General features: G+C 41.3%; 2 protein-coding genes across 2 annotated transcripts; one reads left to right on the top strand and one right to left on the bottom strand.

The window, feature by feature from the left end:
• Positions 1–7,926: 7,926 nt before the first annotated feature.
• Positions 7,927–8,799, bottom strand: LOC124459719 (probable serine/threonine-protein kinase mps1). The gene has a single exon (XM_047009326.1). It carries the CDS (start codon positions 8,797–8,799, stop codon positions 7,927–7,929), a length of 873 nt encoding a protein of 290 aa, XP_046865282.1.
• Positions 8,800–13,898: 5,099 nt separating this feature from the next.
• LOC124459718 lies at positions 13,899–16,096 on the top strand. Its single transcript, XM_047009325.1, has 4 exons — positions 13,899–13,914; positions 13,973–14,130; positions 14,395–14,611; positions 14,967–16,096. The coding sequence occupies exons 1-4, from the start codon at positions 13,899–13,901 to the stop codon at positions 16,094–16,096; spliced, it is 1,521 nt and encodes a 506-aa protein (XP_046865281.1).

Here is a 16,096-nt window from a genome sequence, read left to right as displayed (position 1 = left end):
AAGACTTCAGGAAGAATGGGACAAAATAAGCAAAGATTATACTAAAAAAATTGTAAAAAATACAAGGCAAAACGCCTTGTATGACACAATTAAAAACAATGGGTATCACACTAACAAGGGGAACTTCAGGTATGCGAATCACCGATTTGGATGAATTTTGTCCGAAACTAGTTAGTTTTGGGTTTTTATTTTTTTTTTGCTTTTTCAATAATTATTTTTGTCTAATAGCGTTATATGTCTTTTGATGATTTTTGATTGGATTTATTTTTTATGCCTTTACAAAAACATAAATATAATACAGACGTAAAATAGACTAATTAACTTCTGCCTTCACATTTTCTTTTGTGATATAAATATGAAAATATTTATATGATATGATATGAAAATTCTCGTTTTTCTTCTATAAGCGTTAAGGAGTTTTACATACGCTTTATCATATTTTTAACTTGCCTAAAAAATACAGTACATAATGGCATGCGTATAGCTGGTATTACCTTAAGCATACAAGTTAATAATAATAATTTGTATCTACAATAATTTCAACATACATAAAAAATGTTTCCAATTACAAATCATCAAAAGACCTATTTCGCTATTAAGCAAAGGTAATTATTGAAAAAGAAAAAAAATAAAAACCCAAAACTAACTAGTTTCGGGCGGGGGTTGAACCAGAGTTCCGTCGATTTTAGGCAGGACTACCCCTTACACCGTCGAGCTGCTTGTAGACCACTCGGCGTTTTACTTATAAGTCACCAAAGCTATAACTTTAAAGCAGATTTATTAGGAAAATATAGAATAGTGCGCCGAAATATTTCACACAGCTTCAAATGACGGGGTATTCTACAACATATCCAAAATTCATCCAAATCGGTGATTCGCATACCTGAAGTTCCCCTTGTAAGTATTAAAGAAGCTTCATGTTGCAGATATTGTAGGTACAAAGCTTTACATATCCGAAAAACCGAATATTAATGTGGCACGAATTTCGCCCATTTTTTTGGTTTTCTTAAGTTTCTTTTTTGTTTTAAAATAAATCCGTTTTACGCTGTGAGTTATGAGACGCAATAATTCACACTCATACATATTCACTTTATTGTAAGCACGCACTCACTCAATTCAATCCCATTCGAGTCCAATTTTTTCTTTGTATATAAATTTTAGCAAAGTTTTTTTTCCGCAGCCGATCGGGTTTCGACGACGACATTAGCTCGTTCGGGCGACGCACAGTGGGGCCTTATGGCATTTAGCGTTGCAAAAATTATAGCGTCTAAACCAATAATGCGATTTCAAAAATTAAAAAGCATATGATAAAGAATACCTTAAGCTTCAAAATGAATGTTTGTCAAAAGTGCTGAGTGTTCGTGGTGCTGTAATATTAAAGTTCATGGTCAGAAAATATTTCCAACCATGTTTTTTCTTTAAAAATGGAATGAAATCCGATTTTTTTAATCACAAATGGAATTTTTTGTATTGTTTTAAGCGACTATGTAACATTTTTTCATGTTTTAATTCGATTTTTATACCCTTGAAGAGGGTATTATAAAATTGGTCAGATGTTTGTAACGCACAGACGGAGACGTTTCCAACCCCGTAAAGTATATATATTCTTGATTAGCATGAGAAGCTGAGTCGATATAGCCATGTCCGTCAAATCAACTTCACCCCGCCATCTTAAGAGCTATCGGGCTGAAATTTTTCTGCGCTTTTCATCATCTGGAGCAGATCAAGTATGAAAATTATTAAGATCGGACTACTATATCATATAGCTTTAGAAGAAACATTTTCATAAAAATTGGAGTATCCCCATGAAATTTACTAATATGATAGTTTTGGATATTAAACATCAGACCCGAAATTTCAATCAGATCAATCAATATAACACAAGTTACAGTCGATATAAATGGACTCTACTACGTCACAGAGCAGCTAAGCACACGCATACACACAAAGACGCAACGCTACGTAAACTATATGTGTATGCGTGCCAATCGCAGCATGCAGCATGCGGAAGAAGACGAAGGAATAGAAATGATATTTGGGAGGCTTGGTCTGTGCATTGATGAATTGATGATACAGAAAAAGAGTTTAAAACATGTAAAATATTATGGCCAAGTACTGCAAGGGTATATCAACTTCGCCGAAGTTAGCTTCTTTGATATTTTAACATCATTACAATAAATAAAAAATAACAACTTTTGGTATTTTTTTTTTTTTTGACGTAGTCGTACAACGCTCAGTACGAACAAGTGGCTCATATGACACCAGGCCCGGGCCTGTTACGAATGACCCTAAAGTTAATGTTACTGCCTCTACCCACTCCGACCTAAGGGCATAGACGTATTACATATATAATTATAAATTAAACTAAAGAAATAGAAAATATTAAATGTAATAAGATAATAGGTTACATATAAAAAGAAACAGGATAGGTTAAAATAAGATGATTACAACTAATTACGAGCGAGGAAGGACAAGATCGCAGTTTTTATACCCGGAAGCGATGTTTCGGAACCGATAACGTGCCAAAGTCTGTTGTAGTCTTTACATAGTATACGAAAAGGTTCATGCAGAGAAAAAATTAGTTGTGCAAGTGGGAAGTAAAAGCGGTGTGAAATTGCGGGTCCTTCTAGATGGAACAGAAATGTTAATTTGGCTCAATAGCTCGATTAAAACTCAATAGCTGATTAAAACTAAGTTTGTGGTCTATTAAGATCCCCAAATCTTTTACAACCAAGGAAGTATTATTAATTCTTTCTAACGGGAAATTATTTAAAAAGTAACTCGTTAATCTCAATCTCACCATTCAAAAGTTTGTAAAGAAAAGTTACACCAAGCGTTGTTCTACGATTAGTTAAAGAATTAAGGTTAATTAACTGAAGTCGACTAGAATAAGATGGAAGTTGTACAGTTGGATCCCAGCGCAAATCACGAAGGGCAAAGTGTAAAAACTGTTTTTGTACAGATTCTAATTTGTTTTGATAAAACTCATATTGAGGAGACCAAACACAAGATCCATACTCCAATATGGGGCGGACTAAAGAAGTAAAAAGTATTTTGGTAGTAAATGGATCCTTAAACTCCTTCGACCAGCGCTTTATAAAGCCAAGAACACTTTTAGCTCTACTAACAGTAGTCTATATATGCTGATTAAAACTAAGTTTGTGGTCTATTAAGATCCCCAAATCTTTTACAACCAAGGAAGTATTATTAATTCTTTCTAACGGGAAATTATTTAAAAAGTAACTCGTTAATTGGGGAGAACCTCTATAAAAAGAAATAACTTTGCACTTAGAACAGTTTAGAGATAACAAGTTAGTCCTACACCACCCCTGAAAAACATTCAGGTCAGCTTGCAAGGTATGACATGAGAGAGCGTCTACGATGCGATTAGCGATTTTTACATCATCGGCATACATAAGAACTCTGGAATTTAAAAGAACGGTGGGGAGATCATTAATAAAAATGGTGAATAGTAATGGGCCAAGGTGACTGCCCTGTGGGACACCCGATTCAACATAAATGATCTTAGAAAGAGAGGACCTAAAAAGAACCCTCTGCCTTTTATTAGATAGATATAGATATTGTGAAATCCAAGCAAGCAGAGCATCCGGAAAGCCAAATAAATTCAGCTTATGTAATAGTAAGGCATGGTTTACCGAATCGAAAGCCTTACTGAAATCCGTATATATAACATCAGTTTGCTTTTGTTTCTTAAAACCTTGGATTACAAAAGATGTAAACTGTAAAAGGTTAGTTGTGGTAGACCTATTCTTGACAAACCCATGCTGGTATGGCGAAAAAATAGATTTACATAAATGCTGTATTTGAGACGTCATAATTTTCTCAAACAGTTTAGGTATCGCTGACAATTTAGAAATTCCTCTGTAATTAGTGACGTCGGATTTATTGCCACATTTGTGAAGAGGTAAAATAAACGAATCCTTCCATTTAGTTGGAAACTCGGACAGTGTAACGGACAACTCAAAAAGCTTAAGTAAAGGCGAGCACAATAACTCCGCACAGAACCTCAGGACACAACCGGGAATACCGTCTGGGCCCGGTGAGTATACCGGCTTAATCGTCATTAGGTCCTTAGCTACCGAACTTTGCGTTAATAGGATTAAGAATGCAGTTGGATTTCGTTATAGGATATGGATATATCTGACTAGAGTTGTACTTAGTAGATATGTACGTAGTCGAGAAGAAGTTAGCAAATAAATTGGAAATAGATTGATCAAAAGAGGCCGAAACAATATTAAAAAACTGCACGATAAAAGGGAGATAGAATTTCGCTTTGAGTTAACGAAACTATAGAACTCTTTAGCATTTTCGGAGAATTGCAACTTGCAACGTTGTAAGTAGTTAGTATAGTAGTTAGTAGAATTAAAAACACTAAAAGCTTGGTTGCTTAAAAACTTAGCAACCAAGTAACGAGAAAGATCCGATGATAGACCCGTGACTTTATAGTCATTAAAGATTGAGTGAACAGTGGTAAAAAATAAAGAAATAGCGGAATTCATATCCGTACAAGTGTATAAATTAGTCCAATCGGTATTAAGAAAGGCATTGTTTAGTGCGACAAAGTCAGTCTTCCGAAAACGTCGGGTGCGTACCGTAGGATCACACTCGCAGATGGGCTCGCGGCTGGGAAACTTAATAGATAACTCTAAAGTTGGACTAGTTATAGATACTTCACAAAAACTAGAATCAGAAGTAAAAATCAGATCCAGAAATCTGCCAGACGTACTAGAAATCGAATTCAGCTGGGCCAACGAAAGCTCAAGCAGACCATCAATAAAATCGTGACACCCAGAAGGCAGCAACGTTTTGCTACCATTAAGTGTTGACCAAGTCATAGTGGGCAGGTTAAAGTCCCCAAGGACAATTAATAAGTCTCTGTCAGAAAGTAGTTCAAGTATAAATTTAATAGATTCTAAGTGTATTAAGTAGGTTGGCATTTCCGATTGGGGCGGAATGTAAGAACAGGTAACAAAAATGGAAAAACGAATAAAAGATACCTTAACGCATATAAATTCGATACTACTTGAGACAGGTATTGTAATCAGACCCGATGAGAGGGCGGAATCTACAGCAATAAGAACTCCACCAGCCCTACGATCAGTACGATCACGTCTAAAAATATTGAAATTAGAGGGTAAAACTGTGGCGTCAAAAACGTTAGGTTTTAACCAAGTCTCAGTAAAGACAATTAGGTCAAAATCAAAAGACAGACTATCTACAAAAAGTTTAGTAAGTTTAGTATTAAGGCCTCTGACATTCTGATAGCCGACAGAGAAGGAAGTTGTTAGTTTTTTGATCGAGTAGAAGAAGGAATAGATATGAAAGGAGTGGGAATAGATGAAGAAGAAAGAGGAATAGATGGTGATGGAATCCTTGTTTGGCCCCGTGTCTTCCTTTTTCTGGATGTAAACTCCTTCAGAATTAAGCTTTTCGGCCAGAAGTTAGAACTGCAGATACAGTCAAAGAAGGTGAATTTTGAAAATTTGCTATTGATGGCTGATTCTTTTCAAAATAATTTTCAATATTTACATCAATATCTAATAAACTCAACATTTTGGGACTATAGTTGCTATTTTCCAAATCCTTTCGTGATCGTCTCAGTGATGCAATAAGTGGGTCTGAAGAGGCTGCCAGCATGTTAAAAAGGTCTTCATTTTGTCTAACACGAGACGTTTTTAATGTATTAGTGTATCTGAACCTTTTGTAGTCCTTGCTTTTACATTCCTGTGCTTCTGCGGATAGCTCTCCAATTGGTAAACACTGACATTCTATGAAATCATTTCCGTTAGCCAAAATCCTATGTACCCTTGGGGTATGTTTTTTATTGCGGATACAATTCAGTCAAAAGTTGTGCAGCTCAATATTTACCATTTCCTTGCAATTTATAACATTCAAGATAAAAGTCAACCTTTTATTGATCTCTTGACTAAAACCTGTTGTTAAAGATGTCATTTTTAATTTTTAAAAGTCTTAAAGTATTTCCATCATTCGTATTTCTATATCCGTGCTTTGGGCAGTCAACTTTCAGTCCTAGCTTCCGAGAGAATTCTGTCCGTTTTTGTTTTTCCTCGCCGAGGAAATGTGTAAGCTAGCTTTAGAATAAAATCCATACACTTTAATCTGCAATTTTATCAATCAATGTCAGGAAAAAACAAACTTAACCGTAAATGTTTTTCTACTCTTGGGTTGTATTAACTAGGCAATTTTTTCTCAACTTAAATAACATTTATCTGCCTTTTCCAAAGCAGGTAATTAGCAAATTAACATTGTGGAAAGGCATATATATCATCGGGTAGTATTTAAAAAACAAGCCACAGGCAAAAGTGCATGTGTTCTTCCTTAGTTTTATGGCTTACGCATCGGTGTCGCAAATTTCCGCCATTTGATGTAGTCCGGTATTGATTTTAGTTGATCGCTATTAGTTCTGTTCCACCAAAGTTAAAAAACCCCAATATTTCGTGTATTTTTTAAACGCTTCTAGTTCAATAACGATTTAAGTAATTATTAAAATATTGTAACGATCCTTTCTCGTCCCTTGGGATATTTCCAATATCTCTTGGGCTAGGTTCGGCACAACAAAATTTATTTTGTGCCGTGGTGAAATTAGAACTCGTTTGTTTGATTAATGGTTTTATATCACGTATTTATTTATAATATTTTGGGCTCGGATGGGTATGACTAATTTCTCTGGAGAAGTCCCGAGCTTGGACAGCGCTGATTGTGGTTTGGGTCCTTCGGCACCACGCATCCCCCGCACCCGTCTCACGGGCTTGTTTGGCCATCACTTTTGTTCGCTTGGTTTCGGCTGTTCGCGATCTACATGCTTTCGGTCTCGCATGCGTGACGTAGGCAGAGAGTACCTGCATTGGCCACCGGTACTCTCTCTCGCGGTCATACACGCATAGTATACGTGTATTGTGGGTGTATGCTTATCCCGCGTATTGTTCCTCAAACCACACGCATGGTATGCTAGTGCATGTACTTCTCTTATTGCCTCTCTGTGCTCTTGGATTTTCTTAATAGGCCAATGCCCTCTTTTGATTGTGATTATGCCCTCAAGCCTCGTTTCATTTGCTCTTATACAGCCGATTTCTTATGTATATCGTATCTTTGGTTTGTGTCCCGACTGTATCTTGTATCTGGCATATTATTTGCAGCGTTGGATTGTGTTGCTGCTTGCTTGTTGTGTGGGATTTTATTATTATCTATAATGTTCCTCACACTCCCCCCTTCTTCGGGAGGGATTTGACCTCCCCTGTCCCTTGTACCTTGTGTTTGTTATATATATGTATATGTTCATTTTTTTTGTTTACTAGTTCCATGCATGTGTTTTCTTTAATCTGGTCTTCATCTATTGTGCAGCGACCTTGCCCCTTTTTTTTTTGTATGTGTTTGAATGTGGTTCATTTCTTTTCGGACTCAGCTCGCATCTTTTATTGGCCGTTTGGCATCTTTTCTTGTTGGCGATTACTGAGTATCTTATATTTTCGTTCATGGTGGCGGATTAGGGCACCTTTTCATTCTTTTCCTTTTATTTTTTTTTTATTGGCCCGTTCCGAATCTTTTCTTATTCCATATTTCTTAATCTATTTCCCCCCTTATTATACCCTTCTTTCCCTAAAAACTTTTACTAACCCCTGAGATATTCTAATTCTATACCTAATTTGAGCCGCCCATACTATTCTAACTCTCCTCGGCCCTCCTTGTTGTCTTAATTCATCTATTATTTCGCCTCACCGGCCACTCCTCTGGCTCTACCGGCTCATACCGCTCGTGCCCTTCTGGCACCGGGCATGATAGCTGTCGTGCTATTGATGGTCTTCCCTGTGCCGTATGCCCCGTGGGTGCCGACATTTGTCGGCTCATTGCCGGCCGTGGCCATACCCATGGGCACTCGCGGTGGTTTTATTGTTGGTGTTCTTCGTTTTCTTGTTGTTGTTCTTCGTTTTCTTGTTGTTGGTCTCGCTGTCGTTGATGTTCTACAATCCAGGCCAGCCTCTGTCTGTCTGGCTCGTGCCAATTGCACCGCGCCCTTTCCTCACGCAACACCTGTCTCTCGGCTTCCTGTTGCTGCTCTATCCGTTGCTGCCGTTCTGCCTCCTGCATTTGCTCTACTCGTTGGCACACCCACATGTGCGGCCAACGAGGATCGGTCAGCGCAACATTTATAGCGTCTATTTCGGCCCGGTTGGTATGGCTTTGTGTCGGCTCGCCTGGAGGTGGGCTGGCTTCTCCATCAGCTGCATCTTCCTCAGCAACGGCCCTCTCCCCCGATTCGCTGGCTTCTAACATATTGTCCACCATACGAAACGGAGTCGGCGGCCGTGCTGGCTCCCATGCTTGTGCCTGTGGCGCTACGTGGATCTCCTGCTGGTCCCATGGTGCGTATTCTGCCGGACTGCTCCGACCGCTGCGCCTCTCGTCCTCGACCTCTTCGGGATCCATCAGTTGGAACGCCTTATGCTGGTCCCACGGTGCATCTTCTTCCGGACTGCTCCGACCGCTGCTCGCCTCATGTCCGATCTCATCCTGTTCCATCAGCTGGAACGCCTCATCCAGCTCTCTCCACATTATTTTATCGTTGACGTTGTCTCCTTGGCGTTGGTTTGCCATGAATGATTCCGCCTCGCTTTCCTCCTCCGATAAGTACCCGCTGTCCTCGGTACTTTCTCCGTCCTCTTCCTCGTCCGTGGAGGCGGCGATGCCCGGATTCATCATATCCGGCCCATCGTGGTCGGACTCCTCCTCGGATTCGTGCCAGTCACCGCGTTCTGGCATCCTGGCCAACTTGTTCATTAAAAGCATTCATGATAGAATAATTTTTTTTTTTTTTTTGTTTGCTTGTGTACTCTCTGAGTTGTATTAAACTTCGAGTGTTTCTTGCTTATGACATTGGCCTGCATGAAACCTCGCGTTCTTGGCAATCGGTCATTTTTTTCTCTTTAACGGTATTTAGGCTTCGGATTTGATCTCTATCTTGCCCTTGCTCTCCTATCATAGCTGCGTATTCTAATGCGTCGCGATGCTCCACCATTACATGCGTAATATCGTGCGCATATGTAGGTGCGTTTTTTAATGCAACTCATACCATTACGTGTACTCCAATTCACGAGAGTTGGGCCTCCGCATATGTATTGGTATTGACTCTCTTGACTTGTCTCCAATCCTTCTATGTCTTTTTTTTTTTTTTTTTTTTGATTCGCTGCCAGTTTCTAAGTATCTCTTTTTGCACGCATCTTTGATTATATGTATCGTTACGATATTCACATATCTTTGTCTTACTCCAGGATGCGGTTTGCGACTTTGCTATTTTGCTGTTCCCATTTTTTTTGTTATATGATTCCGATGCAGTTTGAGATTTTCAGCTCTATGTCATGTTTTTGAGTTCTCTGTCCAGCCGGCCGTTCTGTGCAGATTTCTCGCCGCCATGTCATTGAGTACTCTATCTTTCAGTAGCTCTGGCATTGCTCTTGGTATCATGTCTAGTTCGATGTCATACATGCCAGCTGACCATTCTATCTGTTCATTGAATTCTAGAGGTCTAGAATTGCCATCGAATCTGAAAGTCCACTCTCTCACTCGTTTTGCCACTTTAGCATATTCGGTGGTCTTGCTTGTTGTATTTAGCACGGTCTTCCTTGGTTCCATTGTTTGTCTTCTTACGTCCCCTTTGTTTTCGGTGCTATCCAGTGCTCCTTCGCTTCCACATCTTGGTGGTAGAAACGGAGGAATTGCCAATGTGATCTTTATTTTTTTGAATGATTTAGATTGCTACAATGTCTTCGTATGCTTTTGATGTGCTTGCTACTGTTTTCGTTTTGAGATTTTTCGTGTATTTTGTTTCCAATCTATTTATTTCATCCTTCCAGTCTTGGTCCGCTTCATTGTTTTCTACCCACTCGCCTAGCTGTTTCTTCATTTCTTCCACCGTGCCAGTCATCTCGATCCCGATCCTTTGGCCTGTCTGTACCAGATCCTCCTTCTTCATGTGGTAAATCCATCCTTTTCCCATATTGATTTTTTTTTTTGATTTTCAAACTGTAGTTTTTTTTTTGTCTAAATTTTACCAGTATAGCACGTTTGGCGCCAGTTGTAACGATCCTTTCTCGTCCCTTGCGATATTTCCAATATCTCTTGGGCTAGGTTCAGCACAACTAAATTTATTTTGTGCCGTGGTGAAATTAGAACTCGTTTGTTTGATTAATGGTTTTAAATCACGTATTTATTTATAATATTTTGGGCTCGGCTGGGTATGACTAATTTCTCTGGAGAAGTCCCGAACTTGGACAGCGCTGATTTTGGTTTGGGTCCTTCGGTGCTTGCTCCAGTCCGTCTCTCGTTCCTTGTGTCTCCGCTGGTTCCTATTTCAGACTCGCAATGTATGCAATGTTCCTTGGCCTGATCTTCTAGGGATGTTTTTTCCACCTCAGTGGCCTCAGCCGTGTTTTTAAGATGGTCTTTGCGTGCTCGTCCCTCCAGGATAAATCCCGTGGCCGTTTGTCGTGCAGCAGGATTTTCTCAGCGATTGGTATTCGTCGGGATATATAGATCCTGGAATTTCGGCAGTAGGATATATCCTCTTGCCTCTTTCTCAATGTGCTGTGGATCGTCCTGGAGCCGCTTGACTCCTCTTCTTTTATCGCTTGGGCACGGTGTTCTAGTCCTATTCCAAGGACTTGTTGGTTGTCTGGTAACTTGAGAGGTTACTCGTAAGGCCAGTTATTCTACTTCTCCTCGATCCTTTTCACAGGATTTGTGAAAACTAGCTTGAGCTTTTAAGGTTACTTGTAAGGCCTTAAAACTCCCTTGGTTGATCACGACTTTTTGACTTGATGATTTCCTTGATGGGTGTTGCCTTTATATAGGCAGCTCCCACGGCCTCAGTAATTGATTGGTGTAGTACCGCTATACAGCTGGTACTTTTACATCGGTCCTCTGTTTTCACCCACGCATCCACTTGTTGCTATGCGTTGTGAAAGTCCCGTAAATCCTTGGCGCATATGTGTCCACTTTCTTTGTGGCTGCGCGCCCATTCGTTTCCTTGTCCTTGTCTTTCTCCCTTGCCTGCATAGCATCTCGGTCGCTATGTTGGCTTCTATCACTTTCTCGTATTGGCGTCGCCTTCTTATTGGCCGCCCATCTTATCCCGTTGACTTTCGCTGCTTTCTTTTCTCTGTTGGCGCTGCCGTCGCCCGTCGCTCCCCTTGATCCACTCGTCATACCCAACTTCGCCCAAATCCCCCCCACACTAGAACTAGACATATGTACATATATTTGCTATATTCAACTTAATCTATTATTTTACGATAATTAGCCTGTTTATTTTAATAAGTATTGGTGGTTGATTTTATCTGTATCGCAATCTAATGCGCATATCTTATCCATAGAGATCCACGGATAGAGGGCTTCCCCATTGCACATCCCTCCCCCTTCGGCTTGCATATTCCCCTTACAAATCCACAAGCCATTATCGTTTCTTGCATTTATTCTTTCCCCTCTACTCACCGATTCACAAGCATAGCCCTCACTTGGTTTCGTTTCGGCACCATGCATCCCCCGCACCCGTCTCACGGGCTTGCTTGGCCATCACTTTTCTTTTCTTTTGTTCGCTTGGTTTCGGCTGTTCGCGATCTAACTGCTTTCGGTCTCGCATGCGTGTCGTAGGCAGAGAGTACCTGCATTGGCCACCGGTACTCTCTCTCGCGGTCATACACGCATAGTATACGTGTATTGTGGGTGTATGCTTATCCCGCGTATTGTTCCCCAAACCACACGCTTGGTATGCTAGTACATGTACTTCTCTTATTGCCTCTCTGTGCTCTTGGATTTTCTTAATGGGCCAATGCCCTCTTTTGTGATTATGCCCTCAAGCCTCGTTTCATTTGCTCTTATACAGCCGATTTCTTATGTCCCTCCTCCCACGTATCTTCCCGCTTGTACGAAATCGCCAGCGGTTGCGTGTGGTTCGATCGGCCATGTTTGATCGTAAATCATTTGCCGTGATTCCGTTCGATCGGTCAGTGCTAGGCTTGGTCGTATATCGTATCTTTGGCTTGTGTCCCGACTGTATCTTGTATCTGGCATATTATTTGCAGCGTTGGATTGTGTTGCTGCTTGCTTGTTGTGCAAGCAATTTTATTATTATCTATAATGGTCCTCACACTCCCCCCTTCTTCGGGAGGGATTTGACCTCCCCTGTCCCTTGTACCTTGTGTTTGTTATATATATGTATATGTGCATTTTTTTTTTGTTTACTAGTTCCATGCCATCTTTTATTGGCATTATTATATCGCATCCATATTTCTTAATCTACTTCCCCCCTTATTATACCCTTCTTTCCCTAAAAACTCTTACTAACCCCTGAGATATTCTAATTCTATACCTAATTTGAGCCGCCCATACTATTCTAACTCTCCTCGGCCCTCCTTGTTGTCTTAATTCATCTATTATTTCGCCTCACCGGCCACTCCTCTGGCTCTACCGGCTCATACCGCTCGTGCCCTTCTGGCACCGGGCATGATAGCTGTCGTGTTATTGATGGTCTTCCCTGTGCCGTATGCCCCGTGGGTGCCGACATTTGTCGGCTCATTGCCGGCCGTGGCCATACCCATGGGCACTCGCGGTGGTTTTATTGTTGGTGTTCTTCGTTTTCTTGTTGTTGTTCTTCGTTTTCTTGTTGTTGGTCTCGCTGTCGTTGATGTTCTACAATCCGTCTGGCTCGTGCCAATTGCACCGCGCCCTTTCGTCACGCAACACCTGTCTCTCGGCTTCCTGTTGCTGCTCTATCCGTCGCTGCCGTTGTGCCTCCTGCATTTGCTCTACTCGTTGGCACACCCACATGTGCTGCCAGCGAGGATCGCTAAGCGCAACATTTATAGCGTCTATTTCGGCCCGGTTGGTATGGCTTTGTGTCGGCTCGCCTGGAGGTGGGCTGGCTTCTCCATCAGCTGCATCTTCCTCAGCAACGGCCCCCTCCCCCGATTCGCTGGTTTCTAACATATTGTCCACCATACGAAACGGAGTCGGCGGCCGTGCTGGCTCCCATGCTTGTGCCTGTGGCGCTACGTGGATCTCCTGCTGGTCCCATGGTGCGTATTCTGCGGGACTGCTCCGACCGGCCAAACTAATCGCGACTGCTGGGTGATATATTTTCTACTGGATAAAATTGATGCAGAGTCTCAATGCAAATGGGTGTCCTACAGCCGTGAGGGGACATCTCCAACTATTAAGGATTTTCTTAGATTTCTCGGAGAACGTTGCGATGAGTTCGAATTAAGCCGCTGCGAGCAAGTCGCACAATCAAACGTTAAGAAATATACTCGGATACTGATTTCCACGGACTCAAGAGGGTGTTTTAAATGTGAGTCTAAGGGGCATAATATATACAACTGTGACCTGTTCTTGGCCCTCTCCGTGGAGAGGCGTTACTCATTTGCTAAGGAGAAACGTTTGTGTTTCAGTTGTTTAAGGCCTGACCATGGTATTTCAAGATGTGAATCCAAGTATAGATGCAAACATTGTCAGGACAAACACCACACGCTGTTACATCGCCAAGTCGAAGAAAAGAGCATTAATCCCACAGCAGCCATGATTGCCGAAACTAAGCAAGTAAAGGAAGTCCAATCTATAGAATCACAGAGTTATTTAGCACGTTCTGCGGTAAATCAACAGCCGCGAGGAAAACCAAGGAGTGTATTGCCCACAGCTCTAGTTTTGGCATTAAATTCAAAGGGATCATACACCACTTGTCGTGTTCTCTTTGATAGTGGATCAGAACTATCATACATATCGGAGCATTGCATGCGATCACTGGGCCTCTTACGCTCACCATCTCGAATACTTGTCTCAGGAATTTCGTCAATCAAGGACGATACTACATGAGGGGTCAGCGCAGTACGTTTGAAATCAAGGTTCTCGAAGCAAACACTACATACTACAGCTCATGTCTTAGGTAAGATAACCACTCTATTGCCAAAGGATGAAGTCGACCCGGCCGTTTTGAAAGTTTTCGATGGGTTAGAACTGGCTGATCTACCGGAAACCAGCGCTAAGCATGTGGACATTTTGTTGGGTAGCGACTACGTGTGGTCCGCATTCACAGAAGAGAGGGTATTAGATAAGCATGAAAACATAATTGCAATATCCACAATATTCGGGTGGGTGGTCACCTCAATTGCAGCTAAACAAAGATCAAATACAGCATCTCTGTTATCAACGATCGAAATAAATACATCGCTCCAAGGGTTTTGGGAATTGGAAGAATTAAGTGGCAGTTTGCCGCCGACTGCTGATGATTTAAAGGTCGAGAATCATTTTCGATCTACACACTTTCGTGACTCAAATGGGAGGTATAGTGTTGAGCTTCCATTTAAGAACTCGGATGTTAAGTTTGCAGATACTCTTCAGGGAGCAACATCACGATTTTATTCAGTAGAACGTCGACTTCAGAAAGATAAAAGGTTAAAGGAAAAGTACACCAAGTTCATGCGCGAATACATCGCTTTGGGACACATGCGCATCCTTGATGAGTCAGAAAAGACGAGTGCACCTAAAGACCACATGTTCTATATGCCTCACCATCCGGTTATTGGTACGAAATTGAGAATTGTATTTGATGGATCTTATAAAGATAAGAGTGGCAGATCACTAAACGATGAGTTACTAGTGGGCCCAGGTTACGCTGAATAGTAACCTAATGGATGTGTGTTTACGCTTTCGACTTTATAAGTTTGTTTTTTGCGCAGACATCATTAAAATGTTTAGGCAAATATGGATTTCTGAGAATAACCGAAATTATCAACGAATTGTATGGAGAGAAAACCCAACTGAAGAGCTGCAACATTACCAGCTTTGTACTGTAACCTATGGAACAGCCTGTGCACCGTTTTTAGCTGTACGTGTGTTAGAACAACTTGAAATCGATTTAAAGCATAAATATCCAACAGCTGCCAAGATTCTATTAGAAGATTTCTATGTGGACGATGTCCTGACCGGAGCAAACATGGAAGATCAACTTATACGTAACAAGGATGAACTTATTCAACTATTAGGTCGCGCACAGCTGGAGCTTGGGAAATGGGTATCCAATACCCACGGAATTGGCCCTTTAGGAGAAGCAGCAGCGACAAGTGTGACTGGAGATACCTCCTCCATCAAGGTATTAGGAATACATTGGGAACCAAAGTCTGACATCTTCACATATGGTATAAGGTTGAGCGAATGCACAGAAAGTTCAAAAAGACAAGTATTATCAGATGTATCACGCATATTTGACCCGCTTGGTCTACTGGCGCCGGTCATTGTTCAATTCAAGATCCTATTCCAAGAGCTCTGGCTTCTTAATCTAGATTGGGATTCACCGCTTCCAACTAAGCTGGCAGACCGATGGCGTAAGTATCGCGAAGACATTATCAACATAAGGCAGTTAAAGATACAGCGTCATATTGGGTATGTCGGCAAACGAATAGAGTTACACGCCTTCTCAGACGCCTCAATAAAAGCATACGCAGCAGTCGTATACTCTCGGATCGTGAACCAGGATGGCAGCATAGAGGTTTCACTGATTGCGGCGAAAACACGGGTCGCTCCACTTAAGCAGCAATCGCTCCCTCGTTTGGAATTATGTGGCGCACTTCTGCTAAGTCGGCTGATCGCATCAATTAAATTAGCTTGGAAGGATCTAGAAATCACCGTATATGCTTGGTGTGATTCGACAATTGTGTTGGCATGGCTAAATCACTTGCCAGCTAGTTTGAAGACGTTCATTGGCAATCGTACTGCCGAAATATTGGAAGTAATACCAAGGGACTCGTGGCGCCATGTTAATACCAAGCAGAACCCTGCAGACTGCGCTTCTAGAGGAATGCTGGCTGAGGACTTACTCCCGTTTACTCTCTGGTGGAAGGGTCCCGACGGGCTGGCTGAGACACATCTTAACTTAGGTAACGAAGATGATAAACAAATCTCTAACTTAATTTCAGATGACGAGTACCGAAAAGAGTTGAAGGCTACAGTAAACCATGAACGAGTCATCTCCCCTCAAAGAACTTATTGGTCGTGTTTCTTCCTGGCCTAG

The sequence above is a fragment of the Drosophila willistoni genome, chromosome 3R (genome assembly GCF_018902025.1).
Source record: "Drosophila willistoni isolate 14030-0811.24 chromosome 3R, UCI_dwil_1.1, whole genome shotgun sequence".
Classification (NCBI taxonomy): domain Eukaryota; kingdom Metazoa; phylum Arthropoda; class Insecta; order Diptera; family Drosophilidae; genus Drosophila; species Drosophila willistoni.
The sequence above is the reverse complement of the archived record's forward strand: the minus strand, read 5'-3'. Positions and strand labels throughout refer to the sequence as shown.

Coding starts and splice junctions, on each gene's coding strand:
- LOC124459719 (XM_047009326.1), bottom strand. CDS start 8,799: ATGCCAGAACGCGGTGACTGGCACGAATCCGAGGAGGAGTCCGACCAC.
- LOC124459718 (XM_047009325.1), top strand. Junction 14,131..14,394: donor CCGCATTCACAGAAGAGAGG/GTATTAGATAAG, acceptor CTTCCATTTAAG/AACTCGGATGTTAAGTTTGC. Junction 14,612..14,966: donor GCCTCACCATCCGGTTATTG/GTACGAAATTGA, acceptor AATATCCAACAG/CTGCCAAGATTCTATTAGAA.